The sequence below is a fragment of the Protopterus annectens genome, chromosome 10.part0, assembly GCF_019279795.1.
Source record: "Protopterus annectens isolate FY-2018-M chromosome 10.part0, PAN1.0, whole genome shotgun sequence".
Taxonomy (NCBI): Eukaryota; Metazoa; Chordata; order Ceratodontiformes; family Protopteridae; genus Protopterus; species Protopterus annectens.
This window is the reverse complement of record NC_056744.1, coordinates 1,561,270,516-1,561,294,473: the sequence shown is the minus strand read 5'-3', so window position 1 is coordinate 1,561,294,473 and position 23,958 is coordinate 1,561,270,516. Positions and strand designations below refer to the sequence as shown.

At 39.5% G+C, this 23,958-nt stretch overlaps 1 protein-coding gene across 1 annotated transcript in view; it reads left to right on the top strand.

The window, feature by feature from the left end:
* Positions 1–23,958, top strand: part of LOC122813731 — a 181,990-nt gene that overhangs the window by 61,911 nt on the left and 96,121 nt on the right. The window contains exon 2 of the mRNA XM_044086203.1: positions 20,492–20,857. Within this exon, the coding sequence (XP_043942138.1) occupies positions 20,492–20,857 (366 nt within the window). The remainder of the gene's footprint in view (positions 1–20,491; positions 20,858–23,958) is intronic.

Here is a 23,958-nt window from a genome sequence, read left to right as displayed (position 1 = left end):
TTTCTGGATGAGTTCTTAATACAGATGAATGACAAATTGAAAGATTATGAACTAACACTTATTGAAAGAAAAAAAGGCAAGTTGATAAGAGATCTACGAGACTACGAATTGAATAGAGCATTTGTGTCCAGAACCAATCGAAATAGGGGGCGTAAACATGTGAGGTTTCAACAGGAAACGGACAGGACACGTTCCTTGAATTCATCGGCGTCAGCGTCAGAAAATGGCTACACATCTTTTGAAGATGATGGGGCTGATACGGATTTTCCACATCTTCCACCGGCTGAACATCCGGAGCATCTACGACAGAATTTTCGTGCAGAACATCCGCAAACACAGAGAGACAATTCACGGCAGAAACGCCAAAGGGAATATACTGAATACACTACATCAGATCCGACCAGGCGAGGAGGCTACAAAAGAGGCAGATGGTAGTGTTGCATTTAATATTTTGGACAGTTATGTTGTAAATTTGTCAAACTATGAATTTAATAACAATGAACTCTCAGTGTTAAATTTGGGTCTGAAATTTATTCCTACAGTCGTTTCTAGACTGCATGATATGCAATTGGATGTGTATAGATTTAGTCGGAAACTGTATTTAAAATACTTCTTTAGTTTAAATACTGAAAGTCAGAATGATGTTTCAGACTCCAATATGTCAAGTTTAGAGGAGAGTTTTTATTCTTGCATGTCTGATGAACAAGCTAATGCCTATGTTAAACTTAATACTGAGAAGGTACCCTCAAAAAGTAATTTTATTTCTAGAGTTATGAATTATGAAGTGTCTAACTTCATTAGAATGGTGAATCATTCTCTAGAAATAGGCTATCAAGAATTTATGTTAAATAAGAATAACATTGAATATAATATGTCTTGTCAAGAGTGGAAGATCTTAATGGATCTATGTAAGAATAATAATATTATTTTAAACCTGCTGACAAGGGCAACAAACTAGTTGTTCTAAATACTAATGACTATTTTGATATCTGCATGCGACATCTTAATGACAATAATATATATGAATCATGTGAGATAGAGAAATATCATGCAGCTATACTACAGTATAAAGAGTTGATACAAAAGGACTTTAGATTAGGGTATTTTGAGATGAAGGATGTCAAGAACAAATTTCAGACAGAGGGTTGTGGCATGGCATATTTCTACTGCCTGCCCAAAATTCATAAAAATTATATTAAACCCTCTGGCCGTCCTATAGTGTCAGGTCGCAAATATTTTTTGCAAAATGTAGGTATATTTTTACATGACTATTTGTCAGCATATGTTAAGAAATTACCATCTTTTTTAACAGATGTGTTTGATTTTTTGAACAAAATTAACAACATTAAATGGAATAAAAATATGTACTGGCTGACAGTGGACGTCAAAAGTCTATATACAAATATTAGTCACGAATTTGGAGTGGAGGCGTTGAGATTGTTTTTGGGCCAGTCTCCTGTTTCAGAATTCATTATTGAGTTATTGTATTTTTCTTTAACTAATAATTTTTTTGAATTTAACCATATTCTTTATCATCAGAAATGAGGAACAGCCATGGGGGCTTCTTTTGCCCCCATGTATGCCAATTTGGCAATGGGATTTTTTGAGTTGGAATATATTTATAAACATAATTTTTTTCAACAACATGTCATGAGATACTATAGATATGTAGATGATTTAATTTTTTTGGTGGAAGGGGGTCAGTCTTTGGCCATACAATTTATTTCAGATTTGAAGTCCAATAGGTTCTCTTTGGACTTTGATGGTCTAATTATGGGTACTCGAATACCATTTTTAGATGTGATTCTTGACATCTCTAGTGGTTATAAATTAGTAACTTCAGTAAACAGGAAATTTGAAGGTCCTACGTTATATGTACATGGTAATAGCGGACATGCCCCACATACTAAACACTCTCTACCTTATGGAGAAATGTTAAGGATATTCAGATTATGTAATGAAACAACAGTATTTAGAAAAGAATTAGATTTTTTGTATAACTCCTTTTTGTCAAGAGGGTACAATAGATCTATTCTGGATGAAAGTTTTAATAAACTATGTGAGTGTTCCTATAGTTATAATAAAAAGAATAGATTACAGGAGAGGAAATTTGTTCCTTTATAAGTCAAAATAAACAAACACAACTTGAGGCTATGTACTTTGTTACTACTTATGGATGTTATACATCGGAACTAATTAAAATTGTTTCTATGTTTTGGAAATGTTTTAGTACCCTGGACAATGTTAAATCATGGTTAAATGCTAATTTAAAATTTTCATATAGAAGGGGAAGGAACATCAAAGATTTCTTAGTACGAAGCAGGTTTAGTTTCCCTACAGAAATAGTGACAGAAAATATTAGACATAAAGGGACCTATCAGTGTGGTAAATGCAAGGCATGCAGTTTTGTAACTTTCAGCTTTGAGTGTATAAATGATATGCCCTTCAGGGTAAATAATTATTTTAGTTGCAACACAGAGAGGGTTATTTATGCCTTAAAATGCCCCTGTCATAAATTTTATATAGGGGAAACCAAGAGAGCTTTTAAAGTGAGACTCCTTGAACATGTTAGGGACATAATTAATATTAAAACTGAAAGTCCTGTTGCTCGACATTTTTGTGAAATGCATAACAGTGATGAAAAGTTGTTACAAGCATCAATTTTAGAACAAGTATTTGACAATAATTTTGATTTGTTAAAAATTAAACAGTTGTTACTGTATAAAGAAACAGTTTATATACTGAAGTTTAAAACTTTATATCCAAATGGGTTAAATGAGGATTTTAATTGGAAAATGCTGCTTATGTAGAAAACTTTTTAAATGACTTGATTGTTTGATTGTTTTAATTATTTGATTTAATCTGTATATAAGGACAGGGTTTTTCATTTGTTCTATACTCCTGGAAGGCTAAGGCCGAGACGTCAGAGAGCTAGATTTTCTACAATAAATCGTGTTTTGTGAATCCTGCTGTGGTGCTTTTTCAACTTTTCATTGGTGCTGTTGTTGTTGCCAACAATAATACTTGTTGTACAGCCAATTGTAATTGATAGGTTCCATGTCCAGTAGACATGTGTGCGGAATGGGCAGCTATGTTTGGGGCGTAATTTTTTTGTGGGTACAGAGTGCCCTTTTTTTTTTTTTTCAGGTGAGAGTGATATGTCAGGTGAAGGTAGTCGGTACAGCTGGGGAGGTAGGTTGGGTAGGTAAACAGACAAGACAAACAAGACACATACAGGGGCGGTGTATAACATGTGTGGGGGGGTTACACAATTGACGGGAATGGAGGTTTGGATATCCAGAGCCCATGAGCCCACAGATGGCAACAGTATAACTGATATCCCCACCCATGGGCAGTTGCCACTGTTCCTTCACTGCCCAGGACGGGGCTGTGCTGGAGGCTGTGTAGGCGGGGCTACAGGCATGCCCGTTAGTTGTGCCACCCGTGCCTCGAGCTGGCGTAGGGGCTCGAGGACAGAGTCCCGAATCTCCCTACGCACCACAGTCCGGACGCTACGGAGGGTGAGTGGTGGTCCTCCTCCGGCCACACTTGCAGAGGGGGGGTGAGCCCCATCCTCTGCAGCGCTTCCACCCGCAGGTGGCACAGAGCCACCGGAGGAGGGTCTGGACTCGGCACTAGTGCCAGGTGCACTCGCCAGCTGAGGTGGGAGAGGTGGGTCCGCTGGAACCCGCCTTCCCTGTCATACTATGTTTTGCATTATGTCATGACAGTTTGGGTTAGTGACATATAATACCATTCACAATTAGTTGTAACAGCATGCATTAGTATTCCCATTAACCAAACACCCAGATATTCACACCATTGAACAGCGTGCATAACACATGCATAATTTGAACAGAAATACACAGTCCAACAACATGCAGGTTTAATTGATGGCAACAGACCATCAGGTGTGGATGTATGAACAGGGCAGATGCATCAACAGACATGCAAATATATATGACCCAACAGGACAAACGTCCAGGGGTGTTAATTGTGATTGCACATACCATTTTCACGTGGAATGGGTTATATGTGGTTATAGGGTGGGGTGAAAAAAGTAATATTAACACCTTCAAATAACAATACATATGCTGTACATTTCTAATAGCTACAGTTATATACACGCTACTGTTCTAACTACAGTTTCCTATATGATAACTATTTCAACTTGGTGATAGGACTGTTAATGCAACATCAATATACATTTTATGGTTCTTCATACACATTCATATCTAGCTTTGTTCAGCTACATCAGGGCTACATTTGCTTTATATAGCTGTAGACAAGTGTGGATGTTTGGTATATCAGACAAACATCCTATCTGCATATTGCAGACTGAGAGCAACATATCCTGATTTTGGGATACACATTCCAGATGCAGCAACACTTTGAACAGATTTTGCTGTTTGGTTTTGAATCTCACATGCATTTCATTCTGTCTTGACTGCAGTATACTTTATTCAGGGGTTATTACTACTGTATTTCTGGATTCATGGCACTTTCTCACACTCTCTCACTTGCTTTCATTTTACTATTCAGGATGGTACTTCTAGGCTTTATTGACATGTTTTAACAGTAGTTATTACAATCCTTTCCAGCAGTCTCACTTCTGTCATGTTTCAGTATTTCCACAGGGATATATTTCACACATGTGATTTCATCATCTTCTGCAGCTATACTTTTCAGCCTGCTGCAGGTTGTGTACTATTTTCTTACAGGCAGGGCATTTTTATTTCAGAATATATGTCGGACAGTTTCATGTTTGGGTTAAACTTACAGGCTGACACACTTTTGTAATCAAGCAATACTTGCATACACTTTCACACTGTTACTTGCAGATTTTATTCCTTACTGACTACACTGCACTCTTTTGCTGACTGTCATACTTTTATATTTCTTTACAGTTAGTGGTAGTGGATTACTGACCTACCTGGTGGCGCAACCGCACCAGCCTATCGCCATAGGCTCTGCGGTTCGCAGAACGGACACCTGCAGCTGTAATATAAATGAAGTAATATTGGAATACACATCTCCATAATATCAGCTAGTTTAATTTCTTACATACATAATTAAATGTTACTTACTCAGTAGTGGGGCGTTGGGTGTTTGCCGGGCCTCCTGGATCCAAAGGTTCAGTTGGTCCTGCTTGCGTCTCTTCAGGTCCGCATGGTGGTGACGGACCTGCTCACCAGTCCTTGGAATCCCTGTGGCACTGGTGAGATCATGAGCCAACCGGTCCCACGCCTCAACCCTGTATGCTCCCCAGAGGACCTGGCCCTGCATGAGTTGGGCCTCATGATTATGGACTAGGAGCCAGACCATGTACCTGGACTCCTCAACACCCCACCTCTGTGTTCGAAAGCGACTACCCTCTCCTACTCCTGTCATTCTGCCTGCAGGTCAGTTCTACAATCGTTTATGCTGTGTATTCCCACCTATGGGGCTTATATAGTCCGTTTTTCCCGCACATATCTGTGATCGGCCATTTTGGAATTGTATCAACTTCAGTAAACCTGCATTGTCATGCTCTAGTTTGTATTCATTCCTATATATTAGCTATTATTGCATTTCCAGGTACTGCTGTCATGGCGTAGTGGTTCTGTACCTTGACTATGGTGTATAGTATCCTGGGTTCGAACCTGGCCACTACTTTTTATTTTTCATGACTGTCTAGACATGCTGAGGGGTGTGTCTGTGTAAAGGCAGTTTTGATACGGCTTGCTCAACATTGCCCGTCGGTTAGCTTGTTTGCGCGGTGCGCAGCTCCGTGCAAACGGGGTACGCTGCTTTAAGCCTCATTTGGCTATCGGCACGCATATTACACTCAGCTCAGTTAGGGGCACATAGATTTAGCGTGTTAAACCACTGCTCAGCTACGGGCACTCATTTTGCACCAGTTAAACCACTGCTCATCTACGGGCACATGTACTCACTCTGTTAAACTGTAGCTCAGCTATGGGCATATCTTGCATTTTTTCTTCTTTTGTTACCTCACATGTCTTCAATATAAATGGGCTATTTCATTACATTTTACATAACTTGTGGTTTTATGTGTACATATTTGTCAGGGACTTGTTTCCTGCTTATTTTGCAAAAAAAAAATTGGTGTTGTGGGGGCTCGAACCATGAATGCCTGCTCTGCAGCCAACATCTCTACCGCTACGCTATTGCTTCCTGGCTTATTTTGCATATTTAGTTCTTATATGCTTTCCACGGACTGCTAACTGTAGCTGCGCTTACGGCACGCTTGGCAAAACGAGCACTCACGGTTAAACATCTTTACAATTTAAAAAAAATATAACATGTTCATTTATATATATTTTATGTTCATAGTCTGTGGGGGCATGTGTTGTGTTGTGTTTATTCACATTTCCGTGGACTCTGTTGTGGGTGTTTACTTTGGGCACTTTTACACTTCTGGGGGCGTGTCCGCTTGCAGGGCTCAGCCTACGGACACGCCCCCTACTGTCTTATACGGACCGTGTTAGACTTAGGTGTGATTCAGCATGCTCTCATGAATATGCAAAGCATGTTGACATCACTCTGTTTAACTGCAGCCTCCGTGTAAGAGTTATAACTCTTACACGGAGGCTTCGTGAATCCTGGGGAGAGTCATTCTTTGTTAGTTACATTAGACCCAAACTTGAGTATGGAATAAAAATATGGAAACCCTATAAGAAAACAAGCATGAGTAAATTGGAATGAGTACAGCAGAAATATGCCAGGGGCATCCATGGATGTGAAAATTTAAGTTGTTATGAAGACTAAAATATCTAAACTTGTACAGTGTATTTTACAGATGTCTAAGAGGAAATCTTATTCAGATATATAGGACATTTAGAGACAACTACCTGTGGGAGTGTTTCGGGTTAAAAAAAAGTACTAGAGAATCATCAGACAACCTATGTAGAAGATTCTATAGGAATAAGAAGTGTACTAATTGGTTCTCTGAGAGAGTAGCTGATGCAGGGAACAGACTACCAAATTACATTAAAGCAAGTACTAGTTTAGATATTTTTAAAAACAGCCTGGACACTTATTATGGGAACAAGCGTTTTGATATATTGGCAGGCTAGAAGGGCAGTAATGCCCATGCTTGAAATATTTGTATGTATGTATGTATGTATGTATGTACCGCTATGTTCCTAGATATAGCCACAGTGGTAGTCTGGTGCTGCAGAGATCAAAATGATGCATGCAGTGGTAAGCATAGGCTATGCTTGGCACTGCATGTTCACATCACACTGTGGGAAACAAGCGCAAATGCAGGCTTTTAAACCAGAAAGTTGAAAGAGATGGAAAAACTGCCCAAACTGCCAATAAGCTACAAGTTCCAGGCCAAAAACCACTCCTCTTGTGGTTGCTAGGCTACCTAGTGCTTACCACTCCCAATGATAAGTTAGAAGGCTTCCTTCCAAAACAGAAAGGTTTTGGGGGCTCAGAAGCTAACAAACAGTCCTGGATACAGCAAATCTGTATCTGGACTAGACTAGTTACAGGAAAGGCAGGAAACAAGCTTAGAATTTGTTTTTTAATTTGTTATTTATAGCAAAGTTTATTTTTCAATACCATTTCTTTCTTATATGCCTATAAAGGACCTGTGTCAAAAACGTCTTTTAACTCTGGTACCTGTGTAAACATTGGCCAGTATTTATTTATAATATTTTAAAGTTCTGTTGTCTTACTACCATATGTAACTGTAAATCTACATTGATTGGAAGTAGATTTATTTTTCTGCTGACATAGGTATCTTTCTTCAAAAAAATCAAATACCTGTTTAGTAACAATACCTTCTTCAAACATCTGCAAAACACAAATATTAACTGTTGAGAAAATATTAAATACATCATCAGAAATTCATAAGATATTCATCTGAACTGAACATGCTGTACATTGTTTCCAGGTAGTCATATTTGTCTAATACTACTACACACCCTCCTTTATATGCTGGTTTAATAATAATGTCATCATTTTCAACCAATTTACATAAAGCTGGATATTCATGTTTTAAATGACAAAATCTTCTGTTTTTACTTTGGTCTATGGCATACAAATCATAAGTGTGCATCCCAAATCTCTGACGAGTTCTGGTACCCTTGATAAATGTAAGCATGGGCTTAAGAGATGAACATTTGCAAGCAGGGGCATGGGAGATGAAACATTTACAGGCTGCCTATGTTCATTAGAGACATGGATGGCAAACCAGGGATGAGTTTTGATTTCCCCATCCAGCTGTCCACATTTCACAAATTAGATTAAGGAAGCTCTTTGATTCACATGGATGGGGAGCCTGCTCCAGAGAAGGGATTGACTCTGGACACATACCTATCTCTTCAGCTGTCCTAAGCTGCCTTTTTAGTTCAGTAGAATCTACATTATTACTGCCACACAGTCCACAATGCACATTTTGCAGTACTGTTTTCTTTTCTATGTCATAGGCTACTTAAAAGATTCTACCAAAAAAATGAGATGTGGTCTGTACTTAGTCTACAAATGTCTATCATGGTTAGCTGCATGCAAAACTGTCTGTGCTGGGTTATAGCAGACAACAGAAGAAGAGCTGAATAATACAAGATGCAAATGTTGTATTATTGAAATCCGAGTTTAGTTCTAAGAATTTCCACTTCCACACTGTGTGACTTCTGACCAAATTGTTTAACCACATAAAAATTCTTGGGTCACTTTTGAAACCAGACAGCTGTACCTAATGACTCTCATCTGGTTAAAAAAGAGTAATGAAGTAAGGAAATATGTGTACCACAAACTTGTGGAGTGTGTGTCTGGGTATGTACATGTTCAAGTATGTGTGCTGATGCAACATTTAGCTTTATATAGTGCAAATAATAAATTATCATACTTTTTCATGTCTACTGACATAATCTTCTGTATAAATTGCAGTAAGGCTTTAGCCTTCCCATAATTCAGTCAGAAAACAAAATAAGAAATGCTCTGATGGTCTACTAACAGGGAATACAACAACACTGGAATACAGATGGGGCATAATAATGTTACTGGACCATCATAGGTTTTACAATTACTCAAACCTTCAGGCTAAAATGATTCCTTCATTGGGATTTATTAAGTTATTGATATTAGATAAAGTGCTTAAATATCCACTTGTGCCTAGAGAGGGAATTATATAATTTCTTTCTTATTGGCTAAAAGTGATAATTTCACATTTTGGAGAATGAAAGTGTGAAGATTGGGGTAGAGAAGGGGTGAAGGCTACCAGCCTAGTCAAATAGAATTCGATATATAATTCTATCATTTGTAAATATAAATGTAAAATACAGGCTTGTTTCTTAAATGAAAGAAAACACTGTAAAATGTTGAACTTCAAGACTGTAGCAACATTGTCATCTGCTATAAGGAAAACTAAGCCAAACATTTCACATTGATTCTTTTGAAGTTAAAATTATGTCTTGTATACCCTTTTGATCTAGATAGTGGTGCCGAAGAGGCTAGCTGAACACATTCTTTCTATTGTTTTAACTTAAGGAATAATTACTAGAGTGTACATGTGAAATGTCTTTTATTGTTGTAGTTTCCTGAGCAGGTGTTAGATTGTTAAATAATGTAGCCTGTTGGCCTGGGAACTCCAGACTAAGTGTCAAAATGATGTAATGTGTATACTGGGAAACCTTAGTGTCAAAATGATGTAATATGGGAGGGCCCAGCAGAAATGTTTGAGTGAGTTTAAAAACTATTGTTCAGAGAGAGAGAGAGACTGTAAGCATTTTGATCTTGATATCCGACTCTCAGCACTGCCTTATGCTCTCTTTAAGTAGTATTTTAGAAGTATGTTTTCTTGTAAAAATGCTAGGACTATAAAGATTAGACTTAAGTATTTTTTCTGTTATATCAGAACTTTCCTACTGTATTGTTTTAAGTTTCTGTGTGATCTCTGAACTTTTGGATAGCACTGTGGTGTAGTAGTATTGTATTGTGTTTTTAGTATTTATTATTGAATATTTAAAAAAAACTTTTACCTGTGGCTGGTTTGTGTAGAGATAAGTAAGCTCTAGAGTACATTGCATGCTTATAAGTGATCCTGTAATAAGCCCTTCCAATAAGCCTTGATTGCTTAGTCACATTTACCCATTGGATAATAATACTGCACAGTAATAATTGGACACCCTTTTAAGGGCCTTTGGGTAGCTGATAAGTATTAGCCAGTGGTGGCAGTAATTACTATGGTATAGTCTGGGTAAAGGGGCATAGCTGGAGAATCTGTGTCAGCCTTTCCCAGGAGTGTCTGTAAAGTTGTATAAATACTTATCTCAAAGTGTGTGTGTTTGTGTCAACTACTTGGGCAGGGACACAAAGCACTGGTTGGACAGAGAGGGTACTGGAAGTTAGCTTGCCAGCTAGCCTGAGATCTGAATCCTATAACTGTGCCAGTGGGGTGTCTTATTGGGGACCTGGGGAGCAAAGGAGCAACCAGCCTCAGACTGACTGTGATCTATGTGTGCACTTAAGGGAAATTCTACTTTACTGTGTGTATTTATTACCCTTTCCTCATATATGAGATGCCCTACTTGGTGTTAGTGGTGAGGATTGAGGCTCCTTGATTGCTGTGCCAGGGCACAGCCATCATATTATGGTTTGCAGTGGTGGGATCCACTTCATATACTAAATGGCTTGTAGTGGTGTGGGTAGAGTGAATCCTGTAGCTTATGTACAGTGATCTCTGAAGGTGTTTTGTACTCTAAATCAGCCACGCAGTGAACAGTCAGAGTTCAGATCACAATTGTTTTATTTCTTTTGTTAGCTTAGTTAGTCAGGGTGAGCAGGCAGCATGTCAGCACAGAAGTATGGAAAGCTGACAAGGAGCCAGGTGGTGGAGATGTGCCAGGCTAGGGGAATGGTGCATGGAAACCTGACTAAGGCAGACCTGATTGCAGCATTGGTTACAGCTGCATCAGAAAACAGCATCCAGGAGGACAATCAGACTGGCAGTGGAGATACAATATCCTCAGAGAATGGACAGCTCAACCTTTCCACGAAAGACAATAAGACTGGCAGTGGGGATACAATATCTTCAGAAAATGGACAGCTCAACCTTTCTGCAGTGGACATAAAAGTCTAGCTGGAGCTAAAAAAAACTTGAGTTGGAGACCAGGTGTTTGGAGATAGAAGCCGAAGAAAAGGAGCGTCAGAGAAGGCATGAGAGGGAAATGCTGACTCTTCACCAGAGTCATGGAGGTAATGGGGAAGGAAGTAACTGGACCCCAGAAGCACAACAGGTCAGTACATTTCTTCCACAATTTAAAGAGGGGGATAATTTTAATAGTTTCATTCATATGTTTGAGAGGGTATGCAAACAGTACAGTGTTGACCAAATGCTCTGGGTACAGTTGCTGACCCCCTTATTCCATGGGATAGCTGTAACTTTTATAGCAAAAATGCCTGACTCGGTTTTGATTATACTGCTGTAAAAATGTCTTTTAGAATGTTTTAAGCTAACACCTGAAATGTATAGGAAAAAGTTTTGTGAGCATAGACGCAAGGTGGATGAAAGTGTGTGTGAATAGGTTGCTGAACTGAGCACTTATTTTCATAGCTGGATGAGTGGATGTCAGGTCACCACTTTTGAAGGGCTGGCAGACCTTTTGGTGAGGGAACAAGTCCTTAGCACTTTGCCTGAGGACATGAGGATCTGGTTAGCTGATAGACAATGTGCTACCTCAGATGAGTTGGGGAAGAAGAGAGACCTATACCTGGCAAGCAGGGCAGCCCTGCACAGGACGTGGACCCCCAGTACTGCTCATGGGTCTAAAGGAACCCATAGTGGGCAGCACAGGCTGCGCCAACAGAATCTGCCAGTAGCAGGGGATGCCACTAGTACAGGTACACGTCCAGGACCTAGGGTGAAATGTTTTGAATGCAACCAGTGGGGCCATGTAGCATACCAATGTCCATGGAGGCAAGGTGGGGAACCAGTAAGTGGGAAAGACAAATGCTAATAGTGGGTTGTCTTGAAACAAAAGGGGTATGGAACTACTATCCTGCAGATGTCCTGAGAGGGAAGGATTTGGATGAGGCAGTACCATGTACTTATGTAGTTATGCGCAGTGAGGCTAGGAGACAAGCATGTGGGTCTGGTAGCCTGGGGGAGACCCAGACAGACTGCATACTTGCAGCCAGGACTGTTGAGGTGGTTACTTCAGGGAGTGAGCTATGCTGTAGCAGTGAGACTGAAGGTGAGCTTAAGCTGCTTGTGGGTACTGATGTTCCCTTAGACAGGGTAACTGCAAAGGTAGAGGTGAGTAGTAGTACCTAGGCTGACAGTGAGGTGCCACTGTCAGAGGATGCCAAACTTCCTGTAGAAGGGGAGCTTAGAAGGGTTACAAGGAGAGAGTCGAGACAGGCTCAGCTCTCAGACCCTATATTGCAAGGGCTGAGGCAGGTCGCTAGGGAGGCACCTGATTCTCAAGGAAAGGGGGAACCTGTATACTGGGACAAAGGTTTACTATACAGAGAGTGGACCCCTGAGGGAGGGCTAGAAGGTGAGAGAGTACAGCAGTTGATAGTGCCTAGAGCCTACCATCTGGCACTTCTAGCCATAGCCCATGATATTCCCTTTGCAGGTCATATGGGCATAAAACATACAAAGAGGCATATTATGCAGAACTTCTATTGGCTTGGAATTTCCAGAGATGTAACGGGGTACTGCAGGACCTGTGAGCAGTGCCAAAAGGTAGGCAAGGTAGGAGACGAGGTGAGAGCTCATTTGATGCCTTTGCCTGTGATTGAGGAGCCATTTCAGAGGGTAGCTATGGATATTGTGGGTCCTCTGAGTACCTCAAGTTCCACAGGGAACAAGTATATCCTACTGGTAGTGGATTATGCTACAAGATACCCTGAGGCAGTGGCTTTGTCCTCCATTGAGACAGAGAAGGTGGCAAATGCTTTGTTAGATATTTTCAGCAGGGTAGGTTTCCCAAAAGAAATACTGCCTGACAGAGGTGCCAATTTCATGTCACACCTGCTGGCTTGTCTGTGGAAGTCCTGTGGGGTGAAGCACATGAAGACCACCCCCTACCATCCCCAGACTAATGGTCTTGTTGAGAGGTTAAACTCTACAATTAAGTTCACGCTATGGACATTTGCAGATCAGTTTAAGAGGGAGTGGAACAAATATTTTCCCCATCTGTTGTTTGCTTACAGAGAGGTTTTCCAGGAATCCACAGGTTTTGCACCATTTGAGTTGCTGTATGGGCATAAGGTGAGGGGATCTCTAGATTTAATTAGAGATGAGTGGGAAGGTGAGTGTAAGACTCACAAGGAGTCTGTTGTGGCATATGTCCTAAACCTCAGGACAAGGCTCGGGGAACTCATGGAATTGGCCCAGGAGAACCTGGCAGAAGCCCAACAGAAAAAGGTGTGGTGTGACAGGAATGCTCGACCTAGAGAGTATGCTGTGGGGCAGCAGGTAATGGTTCTTATTCCTGTCAGACACAACAAGCTACAAGCAGCTTGGGAGGGTCCCTACAAGGTGGTAAGTAATGTTAACTACATGGTGGAACTGCTAGGCAGATGGCCGGGGCACAAATTGTACCATGTTAACATGATGAAACCTTACCATGATAGGGAGGACCTTGTGCTGAGCATTTGCATTGGATTGCAGGAGGAGTCTGAAGGAGATCTTGGGACCGATCTCCTCCTCAGTGAGGCTCAGGCTGACACCTCAGTGGAAGGGGTAGCAATGTCCCAGCAGCTATCTCCTACCCAGGTTCGATAAATCCAAGCAGTGTTGCAGGAATTTGGGGACATGTTCACTGGGAAACTAGGGTGCATCCACCTGGTGCAGCACCGGGTGGATACAGGACCCCAAAGGCCTATTAGGCTGCCCTTTATAGGGTGCCTGACAGAGTCAAACAGACTCTAAGGGAGGAGTTACAGGAAATGTTGGAACTAGGGATGATTCAAGAGTCCAACAGTCCCTGGGTCTCCCTAGTGGTGCTGGTGCCAAAGAAGCATGGCAGCACCAGGTTCTGTGTGGATTACAGGAAATTATATAGTCACACAGAGTCGGATGCTTACCCCATGCCTCGGACAGATGAGGCCCTAGAGCAGCTGGGTGGGGCTAAGTATCTTACAACCATTGATCTTACCAAGGGTTACTGGCAGATGTCCTTGACTCCCAGTGCTAGAGAGAAGTAAGCATTTGTGACTCATTTTGGCTTGTATGAGTTCACAAAGATGTCCTTTGGGATGAAAAATGCCCCAGCAACTTTCCAGAGGCTGGTGGATAATATCCTAGCAGGAGCAGAAGGGTTTGCCCTTGCTTACCTAGATGATATTGCCATCTACAGCCATTCCTGGCCAGAGTACCTTCAGCATGTCAATTAAGACGAGCAAATTTCAGGTGGGTATGGCAGAGGTCTCCTTCCTAGGACATATAGTGGGGAGTGGTAAGATAAGGCCAGAACCCGCCAAAGTGGAAGCTATTCAGGCATGGCCTGCACCTGTTACTAAAAAGCAGGTGAGGGCATTCTTAGGGACAGCAGGGTACTACAGAAAGTTCGTCCCTAGTTATAGTACCATAGCTGCTCCCCTCACAGACCTGACAAGGAAGAACATACCAGATAAGGTAGTGTGGACCCCAGCATGTGAGCAGGCATTCCAGAAGCTTAAAGAAGCTTTGGGAGGACCCCCTGTGTTAGCCAGTCCAGATTACAGCAAAGAATTTGTCGTGCAAGTGGATGCTTCAAACCATGGGATGGGGGCTGTACTTAGCCAGATTTCTTCAGAGGGAGTTTATTTCAGTCATAGGCTCTAACCCAGGGAGGAATGTTATGCAGTGGTAGAAAAGGAATGTCAAGCCATAGTGTGGGCACTGCAGAAACTTCAGCCTTATCTGTATGGAAGAAAATTCACTGTAATGACAGATCACAACTCTCTAACATGGTTAAACAGAGCCAGTCAGCAAAATGCCAAGTTACTAAGATGGAGCCTGGGGTTGCAAGCATATGATATGTCAGTGCAGCACCGTAGTGGGGGTAGCAGTGCCAATGCAGATGGGCTCTCAAGACAGGGAATGGGGTGAGGTACATACAGATAGACCTAACCTTCTCAAGCGGAGTTTATTAAGGGTCACTTGAAAAACTAGCTTGAGTTCTCCAGGGGTGGAAGAGATGTGAAGATTGGGGTAGAGAAGGAGTGAAGGCTACCAGCCTAGTCAAATAGAATTTGATACATAATTCTATCATTTGTAAATATAAATTTGAAATACAGGCTTGTTTCTTAAATGAAAGATAACACTGTAAAATGTTGAACTTCACGATTGTAGCAACATTGCCATCTGCTGTAAGGAAAACTAAGCCAAGCATTTCACATCTGTTCTTTTGAAGTTAAAATTATGTCTTGTATACCCTTTTGATCTAGATAGTGGTGTTGAATAGGCTAGCTGTACACAATATTTCTATTGTTTTAACTTGTGAAATGTCTTTTATTGTTGTAGTTTCCTGAGCAGTTGTTAGATTGTTAAATAATGTAGTCTGTTGGCCTGGGAACTCCAGACTAAGTGTCAAAATGATGTAATGTATATACTGGGAAAACCTTAGTGTCAAAATGATGTAATCTGGGAGGGCCCAGCAGAAATGTTTGAGTGAGTTTAAAAACTATTGCTCAGAGAGAGAGAGAGACTGTAAGCATTTTGATCTTCATATCCAACTCTCAGCACTGCCTTATGCTCTCTTTATGTAAGGAGTATCTTAGAAGTATGTTTTCTTGTATAAATAGCTAGGACTATAAAGATTAGACTTAAGTATTTTTTCTGTTATATCAGAACTTTCCTACTGTATTGTTTTAAGATTCTGTGTGATCTCTGAACTCTTGGATAGTGCTGTGGTGTAGTAGTATTGTATTATGTTTTTAGTATTTATTATTAAATATTTAAAAAATCTTTTACCTGTGGCTGGTTTGTGTAGAGATAAGTAAGCTCTAGAGTACATTGCATGCTTATAAGTGATCCTGTAATAAGCCCTTCCAATAAGCCTTGACTGCTTAGTCACATTTACCAATTGGATAATAATATTGCACAGTAATAATTGGGCACCCTTTTAAGGGCCTTTGGCTAGCTGATAAGTATTAGCTGGTGTTGGCAGTAATTACTACGGTATAGTCTGAGTAAAGGGGCACAGCTGGAGAATCTGTGTCAGCCTTTCCCAGGAGTGTCTGTGAAGTTGTATAAATACTTATCTCAAAGTGTGTGTGTTTGTGTCAGCTACTTGGGCAGGGACATGAAGCACTGGTTGGACAGAGAGGGTACTGTAGGTTAGATTGCCAGCTAGGCTGAGATCTGGACCCTATAGCTGTGGGGAGTCTTATTGGGCACCTGGAGAGCAAGGAAGCAACCAGCCCCAGACTGACTGTGATCTCTGTGTGCACTTAAGGGAAATTGTACTTTACTGTGTGTATTTGTTATCCTTTCCCCTTTTCTATGAGACGACCTCCCGGGTGTTAGGGGTGAGGATTGAGGCTCCTTAATTGTTGGGCCAGGCCACGGCCATCACAGAAAGTTTAGAATTATGGCTGTGTATGTGGGACATAGGTACATTTGGCTTTTAACCAGTATGGCTATGGCCATTTAATAAAACAAAATAATAATAATATTAGAAGAAGAAGCTTTGTATGGGAATAGGGTAGGTGCACTTTTGCAAAACATAGGTAAGGTAATTACCATATCATGTCTCCCTGCTTGTAAGAATTTTACAAAAAAAAAGCAAAAAAGAAAATTTAGGTATATTAATATAATAAGTGCCATCCAGTTATTTAACTGTGGTGGCTTTACACTTTATAATTTTATGTTGTCTTGTGTAAGGGATTCTTTTAGTATTTCTGTGTTTTAATCATAACTTTGTGGCTATTAATTTTAATGTTTGGAGTAATTCCATTTTGGCATCAATTGTTGGGCTTTGTTTATAGCATATACAGCCTTAAATATACCCCATCCACCATTTTCCCAGTTTTCTTATTAGTGGGGGCCTGGAAGGTAGGAGGTAGAAGTTGTGAGGTTTAAGACTAGTGCAACCTGCAATTAATGTGTTTTTCTTTTTCTCACAGGATCTTTATGTCAGGAGTCTGGTATCTGAGATCCAGATGTGAAGGAATTGCATCACAGACAAAGGCTTAGTTTGACAAGTTAGGGACCCATTAACAGAACTCTTTCAGCAAGTTGTTTGCCAGGCTGTAATACAGTTTTGCCAGACTATCATTCTTATGCTGTATTCATCAGTCTCTTGTGTTGGTTGTATTGGGATGCCTGTCATAATGGAGAATTACCATTGTTGTTATCTTGGGGGGATTTATACTTGTCTGAGCACTCTACCAGTATCTGGTTGAAATCGTCTAATTCTGAATGACAAGGGAAAGGTCATTAAGTCAATTTATCATGATCCCCCCCCCTCTTCTACGCCTGTGTATTGGGCCTCCATAATCCGTAATTATAAAGTTTCCTTCAACTTCTCTGAAAGTTTTTAAATCCCATTCGGTAATGCTGTGACTGTTAAAGAATTCAGTAATCTGCTTCACAGAGGCCTGGAAGTCCAGTGCCTTCATTCTATGGGCATTACACCACATTCTTTTCATACAGAGAGGGCTTTAGACCTAGCAGCAGAGGGTCATTCAACTGAGCTTATTAAACAAGTTGTGTGGTGGACCTCCTCTGTCTTTTTGAATTATATTAGGTAATAGTAGTAGCAAGGACAGTGTTAACCATTGTCTAGTTTATTTTGTTTCATGTTTTTACCAAGTTGTTATTATGGGTCATTCCTTCATTACTTTGGTAGCTAGAGGAGCACTGGTGAGGCTGAATGGTGATAATCTTAGCTTGACAGTGGGGGTTATTTGAAGGAGATTTCCAGGTTTGTGATGTACTGAGTTGTTACAGAAGTTTGACTCAGTTAATCAACAATTGGCCAGCCTCATCTCTTGGTTCTTCATGTCAGGGGGAATGATGTTGATTTGTTTCCCAAGAGGCAACTATCTTCTAAGATCCTGGAAAGACTGTGTGAGGTTCAGTATTACTGCCCCCAAACTGTGTTAGTTTGGTCAGCGATTATACTGAGGGTGCATTGGAAGTACATGGATTACGAGTGGTAGCTGATTTAATGTACATGTTTATTTACCACAGAATTGGGCATGTGGTTTCCTTCACTGAGCTAAAAGTAGATGAATTTTGGAACTTTGAAGAATTGGATCCAGTTTGCTTTAAACCAGATGGCATTCACCTCACAGATACTGGTTATAACTTTTTTAATGTGCAAATTCTCTTTGTATATAGGAATGTTGGGAGAAATTTTGAAGAAGACCTATATATATATATATATATATATATATATATATATATATATATATATACATACACACACACACACACACACACACACACACACACACACACACACACACACACACACACACACACACACACAAAGCAAATAGACTATTAGCTTGGATTGTTAAGGTTGTATATTGATGTTAGCACTTATGTCATTTGTATATTTTCTTATTCCCTGTATGATGTTGTGTGGTTTTCAAGAAAGTCGATACAGTACCAATTGTGTTTTGTTGTGTTAACTTTATACCAAGAAAGGGGGGAACAGGAGTTTCCTATTGAGCAGGTAGATGTGGATTTTTCTCCTTGGACATACCCTTTGCATTCCAGGACCGAGGATCAGCGTTGGAGGTCAGGGAGTGAGCAGTTTGAATGCAGGCTCCATAAAGTTGCAAGGTGTTAACAGGTTATGAATTCGGTCAAAGCACCTAGGAGGGCAGTAAATATGCTACATAGAGTGGTTGTTTGGATGGTGAAGGTGAACATTAACTTGTTGAGATTAAATAAACATATGATCGCAATGACAATGCTTGTGTCATGTGGTTAATTGGGGGATGGACTTGGGCACAAATGCCTTTCACAAGTGGAGGAGGTTCTACGTGGTCCATGCAATAGGGATATATATTAACTAGTCATATTTAGAGCAGCAGCTGTCATTTCAGTGGAGTGGTTGTGCTTATCCTACCAAACCATCCTCCCCTTGTTATGAGAGGGGCAGGCACAGAGGCAGGTTAGCCCCCCCCCCCCCGTGCATCCCCTCTGCTTTCCTGGGTGGAGGATCAGAGTTGCAAGTCAGGGAATGAATGGATTGAATGCTATAAGGTGCGATGAGGTAACGAGTTTGGACAAAACACTGGGAGAGTGATAAATAAACTACTCAGAGTTGGCTGCCCTAAGAAAGGTCTATGTTTATGCTGTCATTGCAACAGCTTGTTTGGATGGTGAAAATTAAATAAACATATGGTCACAATGGCTATGTTTGTGCTTTGTAGTTAATTGGAGAATGAACTTGAGAATAAAAATGAAACGCATAACCCATTGGCAGAAATAACTCCATTTATTATGAAACTAATCTAATGTGGAATTTTCTGTTGTCCCTGCCATTTCTCTGTTTTAGTTGTAATTAATAATGTAATGTAATTAATGTAATGTAATATCCTTAGTCTCTGCTGTTAACTGTGTGAACAAAGAAGGAGTGGGGTGTCAGGTCTGAATCCTGTTTTATTATTCAGCATCATGGGGGTGGGGTCTCAGGTCTGAATTTTGTTTTATTATTCAGCATCATAGGTCTGTCTATTTAATTATGCCAAAGCATGACCATTGTAATCATGTTTTTTAATTACAAAACAGCCATCCCACCTGATATTTACATCATGTAGGCCTCTAATAAGGTTTACTCATGGTTTTCTATTAGTTTGCTCATGGTGAATTGAATTTTCTCTGCTCTGTAGATATTGCCACCACTATTTTGTTAACTATTCCGTTAATGTGCTGTTCCACTGCTAGCTTAAATTACATAGTGGAAAGCTTAGAATTCTGCACCCCCCCCCCTTTGCCATAACTTCATGTAGGAGCTTAAACAGTGCACTTAACCTGTAATTTATTTTTTATCGGTCACTGTTGCACATTTTTGAACATTTCTATTGATATTTGCTTAGAGAATGTTATGTCTGTTGCACGTATTAGTTTCCTTTTTGGGCATGGAAAAACAAATTAACAATGAAAACACCTTGGCCAGATTGCTTAACTAACTACCAGTGATTTATTTAATTACATTGTATTGCATTATACATGGGTGACACAGACACCTCGGGATATCTTATGCTTTAATCTGTGGAATATTATCACTGGCTGAAAAGGTATAAAAACTACATGACAAGTTTAAGGTTGTCAAAGGTAACAGGAGTCCTGCAGCAACCGCTGATGTTAGAACCCTGATACTTATGGGAGGAAGTAGTAGTTCTGAACGGATATACACTTCCTTTTGGAAGCTCAACAGTTTCACTTTTTCATCATGATTCATTCCCAGCATGCCTCACAAAAAGACTCATGTCATGATCAGAAAGTGCACATAATAGTTACAGCAAACATGTATGCAGAGTGTGATGAATTACCTAACTCATCTGCTTCTGTATTGCATTGCAGAAAGATTTGAGAATGTGGTTCTTCAAAGGCCTGACGTCTCAGTGAAAGGAATGATGGACTCAATAACTATGAGCTGCACATTAACTAATCATCAGAATCACACACAGATACAGGATGTCTCCATAAAATGGAAAGGCATGCATAAAAACAGAGTGCCAGCAAGCTACAGCAATGACAAATATGTCCTTCCTGAAGAATTTCAAGGACGTGCCTATGTCAGGTGGTTTCAACATAATCTCACCAGTATTTTTCATATTTGTGATCTCCTTGTAAATGACACAGATGTTTACAAGTGCCAAATAACATTTCGAGTATCAGATCACTTGGAAACTGCTGAAGGAAATGGGTCAAGGCTCAATGTAACAGGTCAGAATGTGAATATTTTATAGTTCTGAAAATATTGCTGTCTTTTATGAAATAAAAAAGAAGTATGTTATAATAAATCCTACAATGCAGGAAATTCTTGTATATGTAAACTCATTTACTGTTCACTGTTTTAACTTGAGTTGCACCAATAAATGCCTTTTGAGTTGCCCTTGTTCAATATGTCTTAGTAGCTTCTGCCAAATTTCTCAGGTCAAAAAGTTGCTTTCATTTGTCACTTGACAGGTACGTGAATCACCTAGAACTCCTATGCATAGTAGTTTTCTTCTGTAAACTTATTTTGCAACAAGGGTAGTAAGAAACGGAAGTTAGAAATAATCACACTACCATGTGCAAGCATATACATTTTTGATGAAAAAATCACTTTATTATTGCATTTTGTTTTATTGCTCAAGTGTACTGCTGCACTTTCCATACCAAATGTAGATAATAAACTCCATGAGATAGGTATAACCTCCATACCATACACAATGGCTAATTGTACAGTTTGCAATGCAAAAGTGTGTTATTTTTGCATTTCATTTTGTTGATAAACACCACCCTTTGAAAGTTTTCATAAAGTTGAAAAGTCCTGCCATGACATCATGAAAGTTTGAACCCACCACTGCTCAGTACCTAACAGCCCAGAAGCTAATACATTTTTATGCAGATTGTCAGCTATGTCTCAGAGATTTCCTACATTGAAAATAAACATGTCTCATTATTTATTAGTGAAACAATTATGTAGGCAGTTGCTCTTCTAAAGTATGTGGTCATAGCTCTCGACCTCCCATGTCCTAAATAAGGAACATTACCTCTCATAATGTGGAAAAAGTGGACAAAAATGTGGAACTGTTACTAATGGCTTACTAATAACTTCCTAAGTTAATGTATAAGCTATTTCTTTACTGTCAGATTTTTGCTTTCTAGTAAACCAATTTGTCAGCTAGATCTTGCAGGTGAAACATCTTCCACTAAGAACTAACATACATGATGGTATAGTTTTGAAACCACGTTGCAAGTAAGTAACTGCTTTTCTTAAACTACCATGTTTTTTGATTACTCAAGACACCTCGCTGTTGCATGTAAATCATTGTCTGAAGACTACCATAACATAAATTTATTTGACTGTACCAAAAAATGAGGAACATTTAAACAAAAACATCTAAAAAAAATCATTATTTTTTCCGAAATATATTATACCTTCAGCATTTACAACATAACTGGAAATGATGTTCATTGTAAAGTAAAAGATGGATTAGAAGATCATTAAATAACTTAGTAAAGTGGGGTAACGTGGTATCTTCATCCACAAAATCTCTGACATCTCCAGAGTCTGGGACTTAATCCTGACATACAATCTCAGTCTGTGGAGTATGAATCTTCTTCATGCATCTGTACAGGTTTTCTATGGCTACTCTGGTTTCTTCAAAAAGTGTGTTTGTTGACTGGCTATACTAAATTGTAAAACTATGGCTGAGATTCACAGACATGTACTACATAGCGTGTGTTATTATCGAATGTAGCAGCCATGCACAGAGTCTGAGCAATTCTACGACAATGCCAAATACATGTCTACTTATCTGTGAGCTACCTCATGCAGCAATCTCCTCTCATATTAGCACTGCATAGGTTTGCATCTCTCGTCTACAAATCCCAGCCAGTGTACTTAATTTACCCTTGCCCTTGTAGTCCAGGTGATAAACAATCCCAGTTAGCAAATGATAAGCAACAAAACATTTACACCACAGAATAAGACTACTTTGAACAGCAAAGCTTTATTATACCTCCAAGATTAAAAAAAATGTCAATCTCTTTTGTTATATTTGCAATCCAGGTATGAATGTTCCATGTTTGGAAGGTAGATTATAATAAAGCTCCAATACTCAGCTGTGATTTTGTAAAAATTGTTTCTGTTGGTTTGATTGTGAGCAATTACTTGTTCACGAATACATTTAGTACAGATATAAAAGTATAAAGTTTTATATACATCAAAAACCCTATGAAGAAGGGCTAAAGAGCTTTGATATGTCCCCTCCTGAAATGAAGACAGGATTTTATAATCAGCAACTTGAAACATTCAGATAGGTAAAAAAAGTATGAGACAGTGGTAGTTCTCTACAGATCATGTGACAGGCCAAGTCCACCATGCACATTTGTCGAAAACTGCAAATATCTGGTAAGGATTTTCCCTTGGGATGCAAATTTTTCCATTATCCTCTTTTCCAGGCTTTGCAGAGCACACCACCTATTAAATATAAAATAACCCCACAGGTCACTGTAGCTCAGAGAAACAATGTAGGGCCTTTGAAGTCTAAGTAGTTGACAAAAGTGCACACTGGAATTCTTTTCAGTGCAAAACTTTTTTATTAAAATGTTGTAAGAGGCCTCAATACGCATGCAGTGTCAGCGCATTCAGGACAGACACAACCCTAAATGTAAGAATATCTAAATAATTAGGAAGACTTTCCAGTTTCTAGAAAATTTGCATGCTCTACCAAATGAAATTCTGTAAAAAACGTGATTATGTATTAATAATATTATAAAAATACATTGCTCAAGAGGTGGGTTGGTCTAAATGCACCAATATTCAACCTTCTCTTTGAAGAAATGTATTAATTTACAGATGATTATGCAGCATTAATTCCATGTAGTTGACTATAATAATGTCATCCAACACCATTATAACACAGCATTCAAGTCTGGATGGCAATGTAGTCAGACAGGATTTATATTCATTAAAAAGCATAATGCAAAACGCTAAACATTTGTGTCAAATGCAAGGTGAGATTTAGCAACTTGATAAACAAAGTACATCTGGCACATACTCTGTTGTTTCATACATGCTATGAAAGTTGGTACACAGTGCATGAGTTACATGAGTGTAATACTGATACATAAAGAGGATTCTGATAGAAAGGCTGAGATTCTGAAACAATTTGTGTAGTGCACAAAGTATATTTGCTTGGCTTATAGACATGAGCAGAATGGTGTTGCTGATTCAAATACAGGACTTGAGCCAGTTTCCTTTTATTTAACTTGTAACACATATAGAATGGATGATTGTATGCAAATTAATGACTAATGACAGGTGTAATGATTCA